We start from the raw sequence: 20480 nt of genomic DNA on the forward strand, positions 1-20480 counted from the left end.
TCTGTAGGGTTGGCAAGTATGGGCTCTTCTGGCAGCTGTATTTGCTGTCCCTCTGGTCTATTACATTATGAAAAGGACGGTTAGTTCAAAAGTAGATCTACGTCTAACTGTGTGTTACCAGAGTTACAGACCATTTAATTGATATGGTCGTGGCAAGCTGTTGCTAATTTTGGTTTTGCAGGATGGACGGTCCCAAGTTAAAAACGGGTGGCTTATACGTGAACGATAGCATTGCAACAATTTTCATTATAGCTGTAGCTAAAACATATTGTACTGGTAAATAGATGAGAAAACGTCCCGCGTAAAGTGAAATAAAAAAACAGCTTCCACAAGACGTATAACCGATCACTTTCCTACAATGAACATAACCTGACCAATGACATTGGATGTAGCAGTGACCAATCACTGGCTGCAAGTAGCGGCCAATCCCAACATGTCTTATATCTATCCTCCAGGAACTGTATATTTTAGCAGCTCCAGCTGTTCTGGCAGCAGATAGGCTGTAGAGCGTTCGCAGGAGCGTGCAGGCAGAAGAGGATCGAGGGAGACAGAATGGCAGCAACGGAGGCGCAGAAAGTGCTCGTATACGGCGGCAGAGGCGCTCTGGGCTCCAAATGCGTGGACTATTTCAAAGCAAGAGACTGGGTACAAAAAGTGTTGCTTCTGCTATGTATCGTCTGTATGTATGTGTTCTAGACAAAACAGAACTGCCTGCTACACGTCTTCAGCTGAGAAGACACTCTTGCTGGTGTATATCTGATAACGCCTGGCTGCAGAGAGTTAAATGCTGTTTCATGCGTACTGGGTTAGGACATTGGTCATCTCTTTTCTTTCATGTATGTAGCAGGTTTTAACGTATGGTTGACAGTATGTAATTGCTTAAACATGCCTCATCATCGACCGCTAGCGCGAATTTATTGATGTTTGTAGTTGGAGGAAGCCTCCACACATGTGTACTTATGGCACATACTCGTTAGTCTGACTTGTTGAAAATAAGCCTCTTTGATAATTAAATCTTCAGAGAGAAGAGGCTTTATAACATAAATGTGCAGTCTTTCATGAAGAACCGTGATCTTCCACTTTTTTTTCAGTGGGTGGCCTCCATAGACATGGTCGAAAATAAGGACGCCAGCGCCAATATTCTTGTGAAAACGTCTGACTCCTTCACTGAGCAAACAGACCAGGTAATTTATTATTCCAGTTGTATATTGGTCATGTTTTTTGATGGATCAAGCTTGCTGTGTTCTGTGTGAATTGAACAGTCAGGTTGGGTCTCACTTCGGTGAGGTATTAAGAAGGGTATTTGCTCTTTTACTTGCATGCAGCTCGTGAACTCTTTTTGCCCTTAGCTGTTTACTGTTGCCTATGATACTTTCAAACGGATAGCATGACAAATCTACACATCTAAAAGTATGGATGTCTATTTGTCTGCATTGCCGTATGTGTAGGGACCCGATGTGTAACTCCCAAACGGTGCGCGTGTCCGCGCTTTTTTTTTTTTAATCATATTCAAGGTTACGACAGAGGTTGGCAACCTGTTGGGCGAGCAGAAGGTGGATGCTATCCTATGTGTTGCTGGAGGATGGGCAGGAGGCTCAGCCAAAGCAAAATGTAAGTCATTTCTTCAATGGCAAGGAATACACTCTGGCCTGCTTTTTCGTAAAAATGACCCCTGTTCTCTAAAATTCTTTGATATATCATGTCTTACTCTGATTGCATTCGTTTTGCCCTAAATGTTATCCCCGGTGTATGTTGAATTCAGTTCATCTTTGATTCGTGCTTTGGGAAAGAGTGGTACTTGTAGGGGATGTATGGAGGGGTGCAGGCATGTATCATGTATGCCCTCATTCTTGAAGAGTCAGCAGGTGCAGTAGAAAACCAGCACCACGTGTTTTGGTGGTTTTCACCACACCCGCCCTATTCTGTTTATACTCCCAGAATGTTGCCGGTGTTGTATGGTATCCTGCATCCCCATGGCAGCATGAGGGAGGCAGTGTTCTGCAATCTTCAGAGCCATGCTTACTAAGTGTAAAAATGAGAATAGGGAAATACAGCGTGATACATACATACATGCAGGATACCATAGAACACCAGAACTGTGAACTAGATTCCTCACGGATCTACCCTTACTGTCCAATAATTCAAAAACGTTAGTTCAATATTCTCATTCATCCCTGTGGAGAGGCTGGATTTCTGTGGATTGTCCCAGCACTTTCTCCGACACAGAAAAAGCAGACCCAGCCCAAAGAAATCCATTGGTAGTGAGGACTGCTATATTAATTGTGGTGGCAGCCATTGTGGCGAAGATCAATACGGATTCACTACTGCCTGTGGTGAGCACCTGGCAGAAAGATCATGACCCGTGGACACAATACTGGTCTGGCTTTTTGCACCCAGATCAAGACCATCAGTAAGGACTGTGAGGAGTTGGAATAGAAATGGGAGTAGTTAAGGGTCTTATACCGTGCACTGTTGCCATTTGCGTGGTCTATTGGTGCTCTAATAGTGATTAATGGCTATAAGCACATGGATATTGGTGACCTCCTATCACAATGTTCACAATACAGTCTCCTATCACAATGTTCATAATACAGTCAATAACTACAGGGTATTGACCGAATGCCAAGCATTTTGACCTCCGAAGCAGACAGTGAAACCATGTTTCTCTGCATTCACAAACCGCAATGCAATTGCCCAGCAAGGTTTCCTTGAACAAGACTGCAATTTAACGCCTCAAAATTAAAGCTAAAATATGGAACAGTGTTTTCAGTGAGGGAAATCATTCGCGTTTACATTACACCTAATGTACATATACTCTTGATAAAACTATTTCAGTTCAACCCAGTTGACAATTTAATTTTTCTTCACCACCAACCCCAAAACCTAAATAACTATTACCACCGTGTGATAATAGCCGTTTAGACCTAGTTAGGGGACATTATCGCTGGGTATAATGACCATGTCCCCTTAATATGGACTTCAGGCCATAACTTGGCAGAGAGGTCATTACCCTTCCATGATGTCTCCTTTCTAGGTCTGTAAGGATATAGTAATCGACTTATCCCTCTGAATTGTGCGGTATTTTTTCGGAAATTAATGGCCTGTGGTACATTTAAATTTGGCCACTTTACGACACATGATGCTTTTATTGGCAGCATTTTACAAGAACTGCGACTTGATGTGGAAACAGAGCGTTTGGACGTCAGCAATTTCCAGTCATCTCGCCACAAAACATCTGAAGGAAGGAGGTTTGCTGACACTGGCGGGAGCAAAGGCTGGCTTAGTAGGAACCCCAGGTAAAATGGTAAAGCATTATGTTTTAGCGCGATTGCAGTCCGCAGTGTTATGAGTTTTCTGGTAAGGCGTCGTTTCTAGATGGCTTTGTGACTTACTTTTTGTCATTACACCACACCACTGTGCTGTGACACTTTTCCTGTAACTTATTATATTGAATTATTTGGAAATCGATATGGACTGAAATCTGCTTCTTCTCCTCTTTGTGTCGTGTTCTTGGAAAAATAAAATGTCAAGTAGCCCTCGTTTTTCCAGCTTATTTGTGCTCTCGCCACAGAGGCCAATGACTGATAGCCACGAGCGTTGTTAGAAGGGCATTGGCTGAATGTAACCATTGCTTTTAAAAAGCGTAGACTTGAGGTACTCATCCCTCTGTCCCCTCGACCAGAAGTGTAACTGGTTATGGACCGGAGCACTTAGCACTGGAAGTATTCTTCTAGATTTAATGCAAATTTCAGTTTATTAACAAAATGACATTATGACCGCGTTTCAAAGCATATTTGGACCACGTGTTTGTACTAGCTAGCGTTTATCAGTGTTTGCATATCACCTGAGGTTGTTCAACAGTCCTGAATAAAGTAGCACATTTAGGAGGCTGATTTACAAAGCGTTTTTCAATGGGGCTTTCCAATTTGAAAACTCTTTTGTAAATCAGGCCCAGTCTCGGTTAGGCTTTACGTCCTCACTGAGATGGAATTGTTTAATAAAAACAAGTATTTTAACCTTTAACGGATCCCGAAATGTATCCTGTGCCTTGCTTGGTATTGCGCAAACTTAATCCGTTTGTGTATGTGTGGGGAGGCACTGTGAGGACGTAGCCACTGCATGACTCTGCAGATTTCATAATGTGCAATAACCCCTGGTTTTGTTCTCATTCCAGCCAGCCATGGTTGAATAGCAGATACGTGTCCTGACCTTTAGCCTCCGTATGTTAAAGCCTTTACAGAGGAGTTGTCTCGGCAGAATGTGTAAGCCATATGGGGTTGTCTTTCGCAGCCTTCGATGGGAAAATAAATAACCGGACGTAGTTTTAGCAAGGACAAATGAATATAGCACTTATGACGAAGATCCTGTAGATTCAACGTTCTCTACTCTTATCATTTTCACAGTACCCGTCGCATGTTTTCCTACCCTCCGTAGTAGTAGTGTTTATTTATTTGTGCATTTATTACAGCGCACAAAACCCTCAGGTAGCTAGGCACTAGTTACATTGAGGGAAAAAGAGGAAGGGGGAGTGGGTGGGGAAATGCGTTAGGAAGAGGGATTCGTTTTAGGGAGAGCAGAGTTAGTTGAAAATCCAGGTCTTTAGGTTTCTGCAGAAGGTCCAGTAGGCTGGTTCTTTTCTGAGTGCTGGAGGGAGATTGTTCCAAAGTTTGGAGGCCACAACCGGGAAGCTCTTTACCCCCCCCCCCCCCCCCCCATCGAGAGGCGATTGAAGTTGGGGATCTTGAAGAAGTGCTGACTGTTGTACTTTGTACAAAGGTATTGTATAACAATCACATCACTGACCACTTCGTAAGGATTACTTGGGGATCTGCTTAGGAGACTTGGAGACCAGATTTTCCATGCAGTTTTGGTTGGTTTAGGGGCAACCTTTATTTTGCAGAGTTTTAGAATGGTGAGGTTAAGGGCGACAAATAGATATTTTTTTTTCCTCCCAGTGCCTTCTGTTGACTGGTTTGCAACACGCAGTCACTTTTCCCTGGTTTAAAAAGTCGCAGTCCGTACCAGTGAAATATTTATGCTGGCTCCGGCAGTGTGCACCTTCGGCATGCCTTCCCTCACAAATGACCCAGATTTGCTGCTTGTAGGGGCCGCTTTCTCTCTTCCTCTCCCTTGCTGATGATCTTGACTGCTCCACACACTGCCACCCACTGAAATTCAGCCCAGGCTCCTGCATGTCCAGTTGCCCTTGCACTGCCCTCGGGCTCCACCAGCATTTAAGGGTCTGTATCTGCAACTCTACCTGTACCCTGTCTCTCTGTACTTAGAACCCACCCTCTCCGGCAGCACTTATTGAGTTACATGCACTTTTCCGTCACCCCCACCCCACGGACACGTCTCCCCCTCCATTCTCCCAGCACTCGCGCGATCTGAATGACACAAGGCCTAGTAAAATCGTTGTTTTGGCCTCCCTCTGCCCCGCACCCCTTGTCCCTTGTGTTGACGCGCCTAGAAACAATTGTGTATAAATGACTTATCATATCAATCTGGCACCCCTCGGGATCCACAGCTAGTGTCACCCTAGACTGCTGCCTATTGCTACCTTGATGCAGACTCCACATATGCAAATAAGTTATAACACTATCCATACTTCTTAACCTATTTGAATTGTACTCACAACCCTCTGCTCAGGCCTTGAATGCTGGTCCAACTTTATCTTTAAAAGCATTGGTATAAATAAACACTTTTGATGGCCAAAGCAGAAGAATTGTCATATTTTTCCAAAAAAGTGAAATATGTGTCCCATTAAAATATGAGCTTTACAGAATGTATTTTGCGATGGCACGTTGCTGTGAGCCGAGTGCAATAGCATTTTGAGCAGTCGTGCACCTCCACTCCTGGCTGTTCTTCAAAGGGCTTTAAATTGTTTCTTCGGCTATCCCATAATACTTTGTTTATGCGGTTAGATGGATTCCCCACTCTGTGTTCTACTTTGTGTATAACCGTGGACCTTGGAGAGCATTGATGGCCAGCACAGGTGTGTTGGAGTGTTTCCTATGCCTATGTGGGCTATGTTGGGTGTTGTGCGTTGGGCCAGAGATGGTCTTCAGTCCTGCTGCATCATTCATGTTGCTACAACTAGCGTTCCAGTAAAGTAATGTTGCATGCATAACAGTTACAAGTTCATTCTATCCTACCTGATGGTTGATTCAGGAGTGTTGCTCAGGTGCGAGCGGTAGGGGTGTGTTACAATTGATAGACAGCAATGTTATCCGATCATGGTGCTGCGAGCCATGTATGCTAAGTGGCTGTCGGAGGGGGCGAAGACCATGAGATTGTTCATGAGTCCTGGTTATTGTGCGTGCTCGCTGGTATAACAACTGGCAAGAGTTTTCATATATTGTAGAAGTGTTGCTAGTTTGTGCAGTGTTTTCACTTAGTGGTCGAAACCAATGACTTTTTAGTGACGTTTGGGGGGGGTTAACCAGGCTCCAAATGCCTTCACCAATGCAGATGGTCCTGGAAGTTGCAGCTCGGCAATGGAAACTTTGCAGAGCTTGGTAGTTTTGGGTGAAAATGAATCCCCGCCCCAAGCAGGATTTTCAAAGGTTGGGGATTTAGATCCGAAGTTGTAATTTTCAGCAGAGCAGTACGCGACAGATTTCGTTTTAAGAACTAGTTTATCTGCTGGTGGCAATGTGTTATTGCAGTTGATGTGCAATCTGTTTAAAGTCACAAATCTATATGGCCAGGAACAAGGGTTTGTGATACTTGAAACGTATCTCAAAGAGTTATTGTAGGCCGTGTTCTGCTTGCAATAAGACAGGGTTCTGCAACCTTTGGCTTTCTATGTGTTTTGGACTACAACTCCCATCAGCCATCTCTAGGTATACATCACTCCAGCTTTAATGCAGACTCTATGGGGGTTCGGTAGGGAACCCCCTGTTGCTTTGTCCATAATCCATGTGTGCAGGATAATAGAGTAATGGTTAATGATTGAGGTTCATTGTAAACTGGGAAGACTTTTAAAATTGTGCCCCCGCATATTATTCAAAACTAGCCATTTGTATGGACACAGTATCCCGGATATGGAACGAGAAGGAAGATTATTTCTAGATCAGTAATCTAGTCCCTCGTCTAAGGCATTCGCCGTTCATTTGTTTTGTAATGACGTTTTGAAAAAAAAATACATAAAATGTGCAGCAACATTTGGAGCACAGTTGTGTTTTCTCTTGTGGATCAGTAACGCACTGCAAATAAAGTGTAGAATACATGAGCATCTGGTTTTTCATTCCCTTCCTTAGGAGAGATCAGAGGGTTTGGATAAATTGCTTCCGTGCTGCCATGCCGATGGTTTCAATTATTGTGCTCTTAGAATGTGCAGCAAGTCCATGTGGCTCTCATAAAGGCATGTTGAGCATTAAGAAAGGGTGGGGGAGGGGAGGCAGAGTGGTGAAATGCCTATTGCACAACGAGAGAGAATGCCTTTAAGCAAGCCCGGGTAGTTATGTCACTCTGCATCCTGCGCCACAGGGGATATGCCAGCTGGGATCAAAGGCAACCGCGGAGATCCTCTCTTCTCTGGAATATGTACCTCCTGGTCACCCCATACAATTGTCCCATTCTGTTATAATTCCTTCCCTCCCATCATTATTGGTGCTGCTGGCAAGTTGTTTAACGCATCCAAAGCTTTACCTAGGAAGGGGCGCTGCTCTCCTTTCTCTCGACTTTGACAGCGTTTTAGACTTCCAATCTCAAGGCCCTTTCTTGGAGCGCCTTTCCATGCTTAAGAAGTGCCATGTTTTGTTCATAATCCCTCTTGCTCCACTAAACGCTGTGGTCTTCTTGATTTAGACTATTACTCTTCTCACGTCAGCGGAATAGTCTGTCATGGTTTTGTGTCTCTGACCTTTGTGTGCTCCCAATTTGTATCAGATCTTTGAAAACCCACTCATCTTATGCAGATACATAGCCTCACCAGCATCAAATTGCTTTCAGATGAACACCTGTTCTCTGCTGGCCAACCGGGCCCTAATGATTCTCCTATCAGTCCAAGCAAACAAACCACCACTACTCATTCCGTTTCTATCCTATCATTGGCACTAACCTGAAATAAACCAAAACATTAATATACATCAATTTCGGAAATGGGCCTTCTCTTGAAATTGGCCACATTCCTCACTTTCTATCGCTTTAACAGCTATCGAAGACTTCCCATGTCATTCAAAGTGTGCAGTTTACACCAAGCTAATGACACTGAGCATAACTGAGAATAACACTTATTTCTGCACTTCCCAACAACCTGAAAGCCACAAAAACCTGAATGACTCACAACAAGCTGGTACTAAACCGACCAAATATAAATCCTGCTTCTAGGCTCCCATGACCGTCCCCACCCCCGTCCCCCTTCAGCCTTCTGTGCTTTTCAGCTGGCATGGGATGCAGACTGGTCAGAAACCTGGGATTACTTTCTGATACCAAGCTCTCATTCCAAAGCCACATGGCAGTATGGTAATAGCTTGCAACCATCACCTCTGGACTAGCCTACATCTTCTTACCTTTACAGCATGCTTCTCTCTTTGGAGCAATCCTTCTCTCTAGTATGAGCTGCAAGAATGCCATTGATAATAGCCTACACCAATCCTCCACTGCCAACAAAGCCAGCTGAACTATCTTCAACCTCGAACCCCATGACCATCTCTCCCAACTAAAGAGGCAACTACGTTTGGTACCAATATTTGTCATCACCTTCAAGATTCGCTGCTTCTTCCGCAGTATTTCAGTCGCACTTACTTGCATTAAGATTCATCAGCTTTCCATGCTTTCTGGTCCAGTTTCTCCACATTCCATTGCTGTGCAGGCTTCTTGTCTCTGGAATTCACTCCCTTCATTTCTTCATGAACAAAACTACCCCACCTTCAGTCATCCTGAAGAATTTAATTCTTTCATGTGTACAAGTAACAAATGAAATACTGGATATTTTCATTAGAACTGCAATTAGGAGTGCAGTGGAAAAGCATCTTGTTGAGCTCTGTAGACACGTCTCAGTGTTGTAAATATATGCCACGTGCGAAGAATTTGGACAAGTTTTCTCTTCTCTCCATAGGGGAGCCACCCCCTTTGAGGCCAGGGGGTTGAACCTGCTAAGCAAGACCCTCCCTAGGGGTCTGGGCAAGTGGAACCTTACTGGGAGTGACCCCCCTCTTGGGGACAAGGACTCCCATTCTGAAAATGAACTCCCAGTCCTTAAAACCCTTTCTGCCTAAATGGGTGTTGGAAAGACTTTGGTATCTCCTGTTATGCCTGACAAACAAAGACTTTTCTTGCACTCTTTTGGCTTCAGGTAATGCTTAACATAGCCTGAATGCCATAATCAAAGAAGACAGACACAATTCTGTTGACAAAGTGTATATGAACAGGACGCACTGCAAATGGTGGAGGGACCCCTACGGAAGGAGGAGGGCAACTGCTACGCAGAGGCGGTCCTCTGTAGAGACAACGTCTTTGAGTGGCGGAGCTGCGCTAAAGCTGCAGAACCAGCAGTGGAGTGGGGGACACAAGACCTGCAAGCTGGAGGCTGTTGCTGACGGAGCAAGAGGCTCTGGTCAGGAGAGGTACGGAGTTGGGAAAACAACTGTACACACCAGTGGTGCTGTCAAGTGATCCAATCAAGCAATCCCACTAAGTCAGTGCCCAAGGGAAGCCCTTATTTGTATATTTTTATGACAAGTTATACTCTGGATGATAAACCCTTATATAACACCCCTCTCTTTTAATCACCCTCACTGAGCCAAGAAGTAGGTTTGTTTTGCAATTTAAAAGATTTATTGAATAATTAAACAATATATATATATATCACAATTTTATAATAAATTAATATTTGATATCACACTTATGAGTATAATGTCGATCAACTACTAGCACACTTATTTTATTACTTAGGAGTTGGTATGGAAAGAACAAGGTAGGCTGAGAATACTTTTATGATTTCAAGGAATGCAGTGATGGAAAAATGCAGCATAATAAACTGATATGCGTTCAACAAGGGCTAATATGTTCACTTTTCCCCTTGTGGCAATTCATTCCCCCCCCTCTATGCAATCTAAGGAGATGGAAGTAAAGCACACAGTTTTCAGGGATACAATCAAAGGCAATTCAGTTCCCGTTCCCCCCAGCAAGCGTAGAGAAACAGGGATGATTTTAAACACAGGCAAAAGTACTTTAAATATGGTATGCAAAGAAGGGAAAAATATGCTAAAAATGATTTTAATTCCCTATAAGAGATTCGGGGTGGGTGATAGCTACTTTGTATTAGTTCTGGATCACTTTAGCAATGCTCTATGAATGATTATCAGGTTGCAAAGAATTTCAGCAAAGCAAAGCAAGAAGCTGCTATTTTGACAAGTGAAGAAATTTGAGCCAAATCGCAAATCGCGGCACTTTTTCCAAGTGCGTCGAGCGCGATTACGGAAAAAGTCTAATGAATAGAAAGTCTGTTCTGGGTTCGTTGGAAAGCCTAGAATCTTAGTTTTAAAAAGAATCTCGCTCCTACCACAAACGGTTCAAGAGATACGGACGATTTTGTGGAGGTAGATTTTCAGAAATGAAATTACAGTTTTAGAATGACATATGACAGTTTCTGAGTTCTGTGAACTCACAGAATAGACACACGATTCCTTATGATGCAGTTCTAATAGGTTAAAATAGTTTGAATTAGATTATTTTAAACTAAGAGATTGGTTTTGCACAGTTCTAGCTGAGTACTTGCACTGTAAATTTGGAATAGGCCGTCAAGGTCTGATCAGGTTTGGACTGGACTCCTGGCGGGTGGTTCTGAAGTCACAGCTCTCTGGGTCAGCTCTGCTCTGCACTTCACAGCGGTCTGGTCTCTGGTTCTGGCAAAAGTTCTTGGCACTGCAGAGTGGTCTGGTCTCTGGTTCTGGAGATGGTCCTTCTGGATATTGTCTGGTCCGGCAAAATGCGTCGCAAGAAAGTGGAAAGTGAATGTCCTGCCTGTCCAAGCAGTCTCTTTTTATGTGTTTTGAAAGTGGGTGTGTGCGGGGGCATAACTACGCCTGCCCCTCACAACTTATCATTGGCCAAGCTCTCCTGTCTCCCTTGATTGGGGGAAGGAAATGGAGTGTCATTGTGATGAGGTAGTTTATGGGTCAGAGGATCCACCCCTGGTCAATTTGCACACAAATCTATTCTTGATCCAAAAACATATTTATCTACGTACAATTTTTCTAATGTTATAGGTCCAGTTAACATATTTTCTGTAGCACCAAACCATCCGATCCCTGTCTTTGTAAGATGTCGTGTCCACTTATGACAAAATTCTGCCCTTTTCATCAAGAACACAACCTCTAAACTTTTCCAGAATTTACACAAACATGCACAAGGAATATTGGCATCAGATGATAAAGTGTCAGATTTTTAACCTACAGACATTCGAAGTAATACCTTATTTTCCACTACTACCCCCAAGAACATACCACAGAGTCCTAACACCTCTTAAAATGTGCACAGAAAAATCACAAGAATAATGATATTAATTATATAATTTTGACAAGTCCGTACTATGAATTATCCATCTTTTTAAAATTATGCTCTGGTCCAGAGGGGGTGTGGTTTCCCAAAGCACATGGTGGAATTTCTGGTTTGTTAACTTCCTCCGAATCAAGTTGCTCACAGAGGCACTGCCCCTCCCAGTTTCTCTCAAGAGGAAGCCATTTACGACCCCCCCTAATTTAACATTTGCCTGAGCCAAGGAAGGCTCATTGTTCTGTTTCCCTGCTCCCACGTGCTCCTCCCCTGATTCAATCAGGGAGGTGTCATCTACTTTTGGTGGGAACAGCAGAAGGCAGCCAGGCCTGGGAATGCAGTGGCTGAGCGAGTTTCCACTCCTGTCGGGGGTAGTTGCCGGGCAGAATTCAATCTCTTCAAGCCAGGCTTCAGCCAAATGTCACTTTTGTTCCCAGTTTTTCTTCATTCAAATCAAACTTACAATTTTTACACGTGCAGCTAGAACGCTGATTTTAAGTTGAAAACTATGACCTTTAAACAGTTGCAACCTATGTGACACTCAAAGTAGGTCACTCATATTTATTTTAAACATTTCGATTTTAGTGGCTTTAAGTCCAATTTCACTTCAGCTGCTGACATCCGCAGCTCAGCCAGTTTTGTTATAAACTTTGTTTTGGGCTCTTCATCTTTTCAGATTTTGTACGCACACAAGACTACATTCTGCCAAATGTCTGCTGGTGTTCAGTGAGATCTTTGAATATCTTGTAATGTTTAAAATAGGCATTTTTAGCTTGCATTTCAGAGAAACAAAGTGATTTCCAAGCGCTTTTGAGCTAACAGGCACTGCTGTTTTTCCTTTGGCACCACGTTTCACTCATGGCGCTTCCGGCCCACCACGCTCGCACTGGTGGGTGGCAGGTTAGGCGACCATTTTGGTGTGCGCAAAAACCGCGCGATTTTCCTGGATTCTGGCGCAATGTGGGCTTTTCGGCCATCTTGGATTTTCTAAGCCCACAGAACCAAATGTTGCAGCATAATAGTCCAAACGTGGGTCAGGACACCCAACAGTGCGACCACTGAAGAACAGTGGTGGCCCTGGCTGTGATGCTGGGAATGCATTGGAGGGACAGGGCCTCCTTGTCCTGTACCCCCTTATGTAGGTTCTGTGTTTTCTGCACAGGATTCCATCGTGGGACTCCTGGCAGTGCATCTCTACTCCTTTTGGTTGTGGTGAACGGAGACCCTTGGAATGCCCTTATGGCACTCCTGGGTGGGGGTACAACCCTGTACCCCTAGTGTATGTTTTTGGGCACCTGTGTGTGGCCCACAGAGCCGGGTATGGGCTAGTGGCAGCTCCATGCTGAATTTGACAGGTGCTATGAGTATCCTCCGTTTTGGAATACCCAGGCCCTGCCATAGGAATCGGTGGATTGCTGATAGAAGGCAAGATGGCCCTGTGGCCTCTTGGTTTCTATTACCTGTTACCTTGTTTTCCCAAATTCCTGGGAACCCCCGACCCTGTCCCTTCCCCTGACTGGCTGTTGGGTGGAAGAATCATATATGGTATTGTGGGGAAGTCCAGGCCAGACTGGCTGGAGTCTTCCCCGTATGTTGTGGGTGCACCCCTGGGGTGGGACCTGTGTGAATGGAGTGTCTGACCAATATGCATTCCATGTTATGGGTATCTGTGTGTGTGTGTGTGATACAAAGAATGAGACAGCCCTGCCTTAAACTGACATGAATGTAGTGTGGTGTGCTGAAAGGCTGGGTGCTTGGCCCAATCCCATTCCTTTTTTGGGTGCCTGGGTGGAAATGAATAGCCTGAATGCACTTTGAGCCTGATTGGCTGCCTGCATCCCTGCATGAATGCCCTTCTGACTGATTGGCTGACAGAGCTTGGCTCAGCAGTGTGAATGAGGGACCATATATCTGGGGACCTCTCACTTACCAATTTGTTCAGAACCTGAAGTTGAAACTTGAAGCCCAGCAGGAAGAAGGTTTGCTGCTGTTTACCAATGACGAAATCTAAAAGCTGTCAAGGACTGATCCAAGAGAGGACCTGGCTAGGAGATCTCTCCCTGAGCTATGAGGGAACATCGTGCAAAAGCTGATCTTCATCGAGGCACCCTGGAAGCCTGTCCCAAAAGTCTGTCGACCGGAGACGAGGTCCGATGAGAAATCTTTAAGTAAAGCACCAGGACATCGACGCTGTCGACGTACATCGTCGTCGACTGCGGTTCGGAGGATTTCCGTGACCGCTGGAAGCCAGTCGAGTCGTGTTGCCCAGAAGTGAAAACAGCTCGATGCCGTGCTGCTGAACGACTGCGGCCGCAGTGCTCCACGTTTCTCTAGGAACATTTAAACAAAGGGCTCCCTTGCCATCATAGTCAACCGCTTTGTCCCGCCGGAGAAAGTTGAGTCCTTCGATGACCGGGGAGAATCCACCGGTGGTTTTCCCGCCACCTGAAGTCCACAAAGACACCGGCAAGTGAAGATCCTGAATCCAGCTGTGGTCGAGTCCCATCATTGCCGGGCCTACGTTTGTCACTGAGTCTTCTTTGCAGCACCAAACTATTTACATTGAGGTGCACTGCACACCTCGTCTGCGCAGGACGGCAACGATCGATTGTCGATGAGCACCGCAAAGGTCGAAGCTGCTGTCTCGACAACAGTGTTCACGTTTCTTTAGAGCAATCTCGATGACCCATGGCTCCTTTTTAAAGGGAGTCCACTCACGAGGGATCTGTCGACGAACCATCGAAGAAGCTCTTCTAACTCGGGTACATTGGGGTAGTTCAATATTCTTACCAGGAAACAAGATTATTTTAACATTTATGGACTGGGCTTGTTAATACTCTTTATTACAGGTTGCCCAGGTTGGGGGTGGGGAGATTCTCACACAGAACTATGTCTGGGTAGTTGGACAAAGTATTCTGCCATTGTTTTACCTAACTTGTCTTCCTTCCTATGCTGATACACATTACTGTTTGATTTGTATGCCATTAGAACTGTCAGCAGTTGGTTCAATAAGGAGTCAATAGTTACGCGTGGTACCAACATAGCCATTGTATATATTTGCCATATTAGAATTGCCAGAGTACAAAGTGTGTAAATAATGTGTGTGTATAAACCTTGAACCTTATTTTATATAAAGAACCGTTTTAGCACATGACATAGTGTGTGGACATTCCTTTGTGGGGGCTTGGGAATACACTGTACTTAAGAACCAGCCTGCATCATCTCCTGAGAGCTCAAACCATGGTTGCTCGTCCATTGCTACAACATAGAGAACCTTGGCTGGGGTGCTTTGTGCTCCTACTCTGCCATATAGAGGGCAGGAGTACAGATAACCCCCCCCTCCAGTCTTTACAATGGCAACCGACACAGAGACCAGATGAAGGAAACGAGCCCGGGTCCCAGAGCGCCACACAGCAAGTGCCTTTGCTGTCGGGACGAATACAGACAAGTAGGCGAACCCTCCCGAAGTGATAACACCAGAGAGGGCTATGAACTTTGCCAAGGTTGCCGAAACCAACAAAGGTAAGAGCGCCTACGAAAATGGAACAGGTGCACAGGCCGGATAGAAAGAGATACAAACACTGTAAATCCGGCTGCAGAAGCTGATAATAGCACACAAGCCTTAATGAAAGGAACGGGCACATGCCCTATGTAAAAAGGAGTGAGAAGGATATGTGTGCTTTATACCAAGGCTGGGAAAGCTGACAAAGGTACGAGGAACTGATCAAACTGGATGAGCATGCGTCCTACGTGAAACAACTTGAAAGAATTATGAACACTCTGCAACCAGACTGTCAAAGCAGTGAGCAACAAGAACCTGCAATGCCTGAGTGGCCAGATGCCCTACGTTTATTAAGTCTACTGAGAATGAATAAAATTATCAAAGAGCCACAGGACTTTGGGCAGTCCATAAGCCACCCAGATGAGACACAGAAAATTGTATTAGTGATGCTAAAGGGATTTGAACATTTGTAAGAATTTTTAAAAGTAATCTAAGAATTCTTCTTTTGCAAGGGGGAAGAGAATACAATACAGAGGATTTATACTTTGAATTGCCAAAAAGACTGGAAACTGTTATTATGTGTTAAAGGAACTTTGAGACTGAAAAGAAGTAATCTACGAGTTGGGCCAGGCAGAAGCTGTTGCTAAAGCGCCCCTTTTCGTTTTAGTTAGATTTTTCTAAAGTGGTAGAGCCAGTAAGTCACCTAAGATTTGGACTCTAGATTTATTTTGGACTTGGAGCACCCTTAGTTTTGTTTAAGAAGGTAGGAAACTTCCCTCATAGCGATAAAGCAAATGTAGGCATTTTTCTTTTGCTTTAAATAAGCAACCAGGATGGGTTGTATCGTTACCCAGGAGCAAATCATCTTTCCTGCTCCACTGCACAGTCAACTCCTGGGACCAAGATACAGGGTAGCATGCTGCAAAGACACTTGTAGACTGCAAACATGTTCAAACACTGTTCACTCTGGAGAGCTGGCTTGCGAACTGGCTTGCAGGTGAATGGAAAACACCTTCACCAGACTTAGTTCAGTAGAGAACCGGCACAGAGGCATCACACAGCGCTGGGCGGATGAACGCACACTTCTGTCTGCCTTCAAAATGGCTGCTGAGGATTTTAAACCCCAGCCATTGCTATGCAATTATTTGGGACAATCGCAAGGAGGGAAGAGACCAGAATAAACAGCTAATAGAACTCTGCAAGGAAAACTAAATACTTGAGAATGTACACATATAAACTGGGCATAACCAATTGCTAAATGAGGGAGGTAGGAATCTAGGTAATATCCAATATTACACTTGGTTGACCAGTCTAAACAGGAACAACATAAAACCCCACCATACTCTCCTGGTAGCGATATTGACTGGGTTAGGGACTTGACGGAAGAGGAGGGGAGTGGGAGACTGAGCACAAGAGTGACTGAGACAGGCCAAAGAAGAACTAAGCCATAGAGCCTGCTGAGTGTTATCCACCAGGCATTGTCACAAATCAAGAGTAAGGAGAGATTGGCCCTGGAGGGTGACTTGTTGCTAGTGGGTAATATCACTGCCTGACACTATATTCCTGACACTATATTGGAGTAGAGAATTTGGGGAAAGCTTAGCATTCTCATAGTTAGGTCTTTGAGATACCCCCAAGCAACATTACCAGAATATGTTCTTTGCTTCTAGTGTGAAATCCCTAGGCCCTATAGGCAAGCCCCATCCCAAATGGTGACCGGAGCCCAGAAGTGTCTGTTGCTTTGATCCAGAAATTTTCAAAAACTCCAGAGAACCAGGGGAAGTATCACCCATTACATTGGGAACCTTGCCACGTTTGCTCTGAAACTATATTTTGCTTGTTCCTGAAGAAGAATGTCCTGTTCATTTGTTGAAGATCTGAGATGCGTATAGGAGTTCCTCCATGACCAAGCCAAAATACTATTTTGTTGAATGATACATTAGCAACCACACATTCCAAACTCCCCCATCATGCAGTTCCCCACTCTTTAACCATGCCACTCTCTAAATAGGCATAGCACATCCCTTTGGCCCCACCCCAAATGTACATTCCCATCCCACCTGTTAGGGAGATTTACTAAAGTCCACCTATGGTAGGATTAGAGAAGACTTGCTCTTAGATGTACAGGGCTCCAATTATAAAATTTGGCCTGAACCACCCAAAAGGTTTGGTAGCTATGGTTTTTCGTCACCCAGCTACCTCCGGGGAACCAGGAGCTATCCTATAGCATGACACAAATTTAACTCCATATTAGATCCCAACTATAACTTTGTGATGACCCATTATGCTTCAAATGTCTTCTAGATGTGTCCTAATGTTCACTTGTACACATTCTCAAACATAGAGTTAATTTCACATAGGTATGGTTGCATAGCGCTGTTTGGCATGGAGAGCCAAATGTAGCTCCTGGTAGATTGCAGAAATTTCAAACCCAGTATAAGTGGGAAAGGCTCTCCCTCTTAGTTGAATACGTTTGAAGCAGAATTTGATGGAACTTTGTTTGCCCTAAATCCACAGACAGTGGGGTGTAGATTTGCAAAGGGAGAGAAAGGCCCTCCCACTACCCACTTCAAGGGAACATTTGACATGGCCTGCTTTTGGAAAAGGCCTTCCTACTGCTTGGTACCGGATGTTACCTGGTGAAGTGCAGACCTTGCAAGTGTCCCTGATAATGTTTCACTTTGGGGAGGGTAGAAGGACTCTACTTTCCTCAGAGACCCTGCACAGGGTCTAGCAGCATTGCAGGAAAAAAAGAAGCTGCATTTGGCTCTCACCAATTTCAAACAACTGAGTCTAAAGCTTCTTTAAGCCCTGTGCCTTTCCCGCTTGTTGAATTGCACTGCTTTGTTGAATCCCATCACATCAGCTCAACCACCTTAATCTGGATTTGATGCACCCAGAAGCCGGGTGTGACAGTGGCAGGTCACAGAAAGAAGATATTAAGTTATCTACAGTGGTTCTGTCCCCCTGTCCCTTTTCGGTGGGACATAAGGACACTTAAGGTCCCACGTATTCCCTTTTCAAAAGACATACTTAATTAAACTTGATATTGCTGCAAATGCTGGACACCACTTCCTTCACCCCAGAGAGCCTCTTTCTAGCAAACGTCTGCAGATTCTGTGTATTTCTTTTAGTTTGTCTGTCCTTGAGTTTGATTATAGTCTTGGTTTTTTATTTATAGCATCTTGATTGTTTAGTTCTAGTTTGGCATCAGTCTTATTTTTTGGGATGCTCCCTTGCTGACTCAAACCCCTTTTGCTGAGCATAGCCTGCCCTAGCCCCATGCTACCTTGGAGGCGAATAAGGGGAGTACCATTCATGTCGTGCCTGGTTCACCTTTGATTGCGGCACTGATGGTTTTGTAGTAATGTGGGGCTTTTCTAAGAGATTACAAATCTCTACTCATCCCTGTCCCCATGCTGAACAATGGTCATTACGTCACAGAGGGATACCTGACTGATTCTAGAGGTCAAACGTAGTCTGTGATCCATCGCCTCCATCTGTAAATAGCAGCATGTAAGCAACACAAATCACAAGTATTCAGTACAGTGAGCTTTGTAGAGCTGAGCTTTCTTCTGTCAGCCTCTGGCAGGCCCACCTTGATTGAGGTTTTTCACTGCATGCATGAAGAAAAGTAAGAGTATTATGGGAGTTTAAAGGGAGGAAACAAGAAAGGAACCTAGGCATAATAAGTGATTCCTTTGCAGCAGCAACCGGTGGAGCTGTGATGAACGACCTGCGTGTTTGCTGCCAGGAATGTTTGCTTAGAATTGTGAACACTGTCCTGCTTGCGAAGATAGCAGTTTTGTAATACCAAATCATTTACCCAGTTCTTTTAGAACGACCTCATCTAAAATCGATTTTGTACTTCGTACAAAAATGTTCCAAATGCTAGCCTTATTTTGCCCATTTACACCTATAAGTACATTTTTGAGTGAAATGGCGACTGCCACTTCTGCTTAGAGATTGGTTAGGGTAAATCATTTGTTACTGTATTATCACTGTTGTAGAAGAGTTCGCTTGCATCAATCGCATTGATTCGCCCCACCATATGAGTATACAAGCAATAACCCTGGAGTTCTGCATTGTGAAAACGATGACTCCATCATGTCGTTAATGTAATACATTAACCCACTGACCTAGCTTTATGGGCCTCCCTTTAAAGCGTGGGGCACACCCTTGTGTGGGGCAAAGTTTAGAACTTTCGAAATTGACAAAGTTTATACACCTTTGCCAGCCATTTATGCATGCGTTGCCATTTCCATTGACTTGCATAGCTGCATTAAAAAACAGTGGCTACTTGGACGGTTTTGCGCATGTTATAGCGGGTTTTAGAAAAGACAGCAAAGGGATTTGCTATTTCTGCCTTAAATTAATTCGACCATAAAGCCCAAGTGCCTGATTCACAGAACGTTTATCAATGGGATTGCACCATTATAAAACGCTTCTGCGAATCGGGCCCCAAGCCTCAAAAGATTTGGGATTTTTAGTAGACCCAAACCTCGCTCTTAACGCTTGAGGAAAGGGCCATTGAACACTCATTCCCCCTTCTTCCTCAAGCCCCTTCACCACATTTCCTTTTCTTTCCTACCCACGCAGAGTGACAGTTGTAAATGCTATTATCTTCTCTCGTGTTGACGACTGTGTCTGCCTCGTCCCTGTAGGGGGAAACTGCCAATCCTTTCAGAAATCACACACTCGTGCATTACATCCATCAAGGCCAGTCTTCACTTCACTGGCTTTTCATTGCACATCTGGGTCAGTTCAGGGTAACCTGCATTACACAAACACCTTTGTTTAATTACGCAATACTTATCTAATATTTACATTCAAACACCGAGCTGACCACTGCGCATGCCGTTCTCCAACGCCCCTTTCAGTCCTTCTTTGCTATGAGCCCGACAATGTCAAATTCAGGAACGGATTAAAGGCCGAGCCCTTTCATTGCATACCGGCCTTGCTTCTTCTGCCCGCTTCCACTTAAATATCTTGTCCCTTTTTGTTCTTATCTATCTGTTCTTATCTACGCAAAGTCACTTGCATATCTTGCACCCAAAACCAATGTCTAAGTAAATAACTTGCATCTCTTTTAAACTACTTTGCTGTTCTGTCGGTCATGTAAAATGACCCACACATTTCCTCACTTACTATATATGTGTGTCAATAATCTATACTATATATATTATTGATTTATCTATAAATGTTCTCCACGTCCCAATATGTTTCTTTTTTACCCTTTGACCCGTGGGTTACTCTACTTACCATATGGCTCGGTTAGAAAATTGTATCCAAAACTAATTTCCCAGCAGACAGACTTGTTTGCACATAATTAGTCACAGCATGCCTTCCATCAAAATCCAATCAAAACCTAGCTGTCTTCCAGGGTATTTCCGACATTGACTATTGCTTATCCATTTTAATAATGTTTGTGTTTGGACAATGTTTTAGCTGCATATGTAGCGGGGGTCTGGGCTGC

General features: G+C 44.2%; 1 protein-coding gene across 2 annotated transcripts in view; it reads left to right on the forward strand.

Moving 5' to 3' along the window:
• Nucleotides 1–430: 430 nt before the first annotated feature.
• The window catches only part of QDPR (quinoid dihydropteridine reductase), a 114016-nt gene continuing 93966 nt past the window's right edge, over nucleotides 431–20480 (forward strand). Inside the window, exons 1-4 of one of the 2 annotated variants that reach the window (XM_069631911.1) lie at nucleotides 431–645; nucleotides 1092–1184; nucleotides 1515–1611; nucleotides 3156–3296. In XM_069631911.1, coding sequence (XP_069488012.1) covers nucleotides 553–645; nucleotides 1092–1184; nucleotides 1515–1611; nucleotides 3156–3296 — 424 coding nt within the window. In that variant the 5' untranslated portion in view covers nucleotides 431–552. The remainder of the gene's footprint in view (nucleotides 646–1091; nucleotides 1185–1514; nucleotides 1612–3155; nucleotides 3297–20480) is intronic. The other variant, XM_069631912.1, reaches the window with a different exon arrangement.

The sequence above is a fragment of the Ambystoma mexicanum genome, chromosome 6q (genome assembly GCF_040938575.1).
Source record: "Ambystoma mexicanum isolate Mex_15411 chromosome 6q, UKY_AmexF1_1, whole genome shotgun sequence".
In the NCBI taxonomy this organism is placed as follows: Eukaryota; Metazoa; Chordata; class Amphibia; order Caudata; family Ambystomatidae; genus Ambystoma; species Ambystoma mexicanum.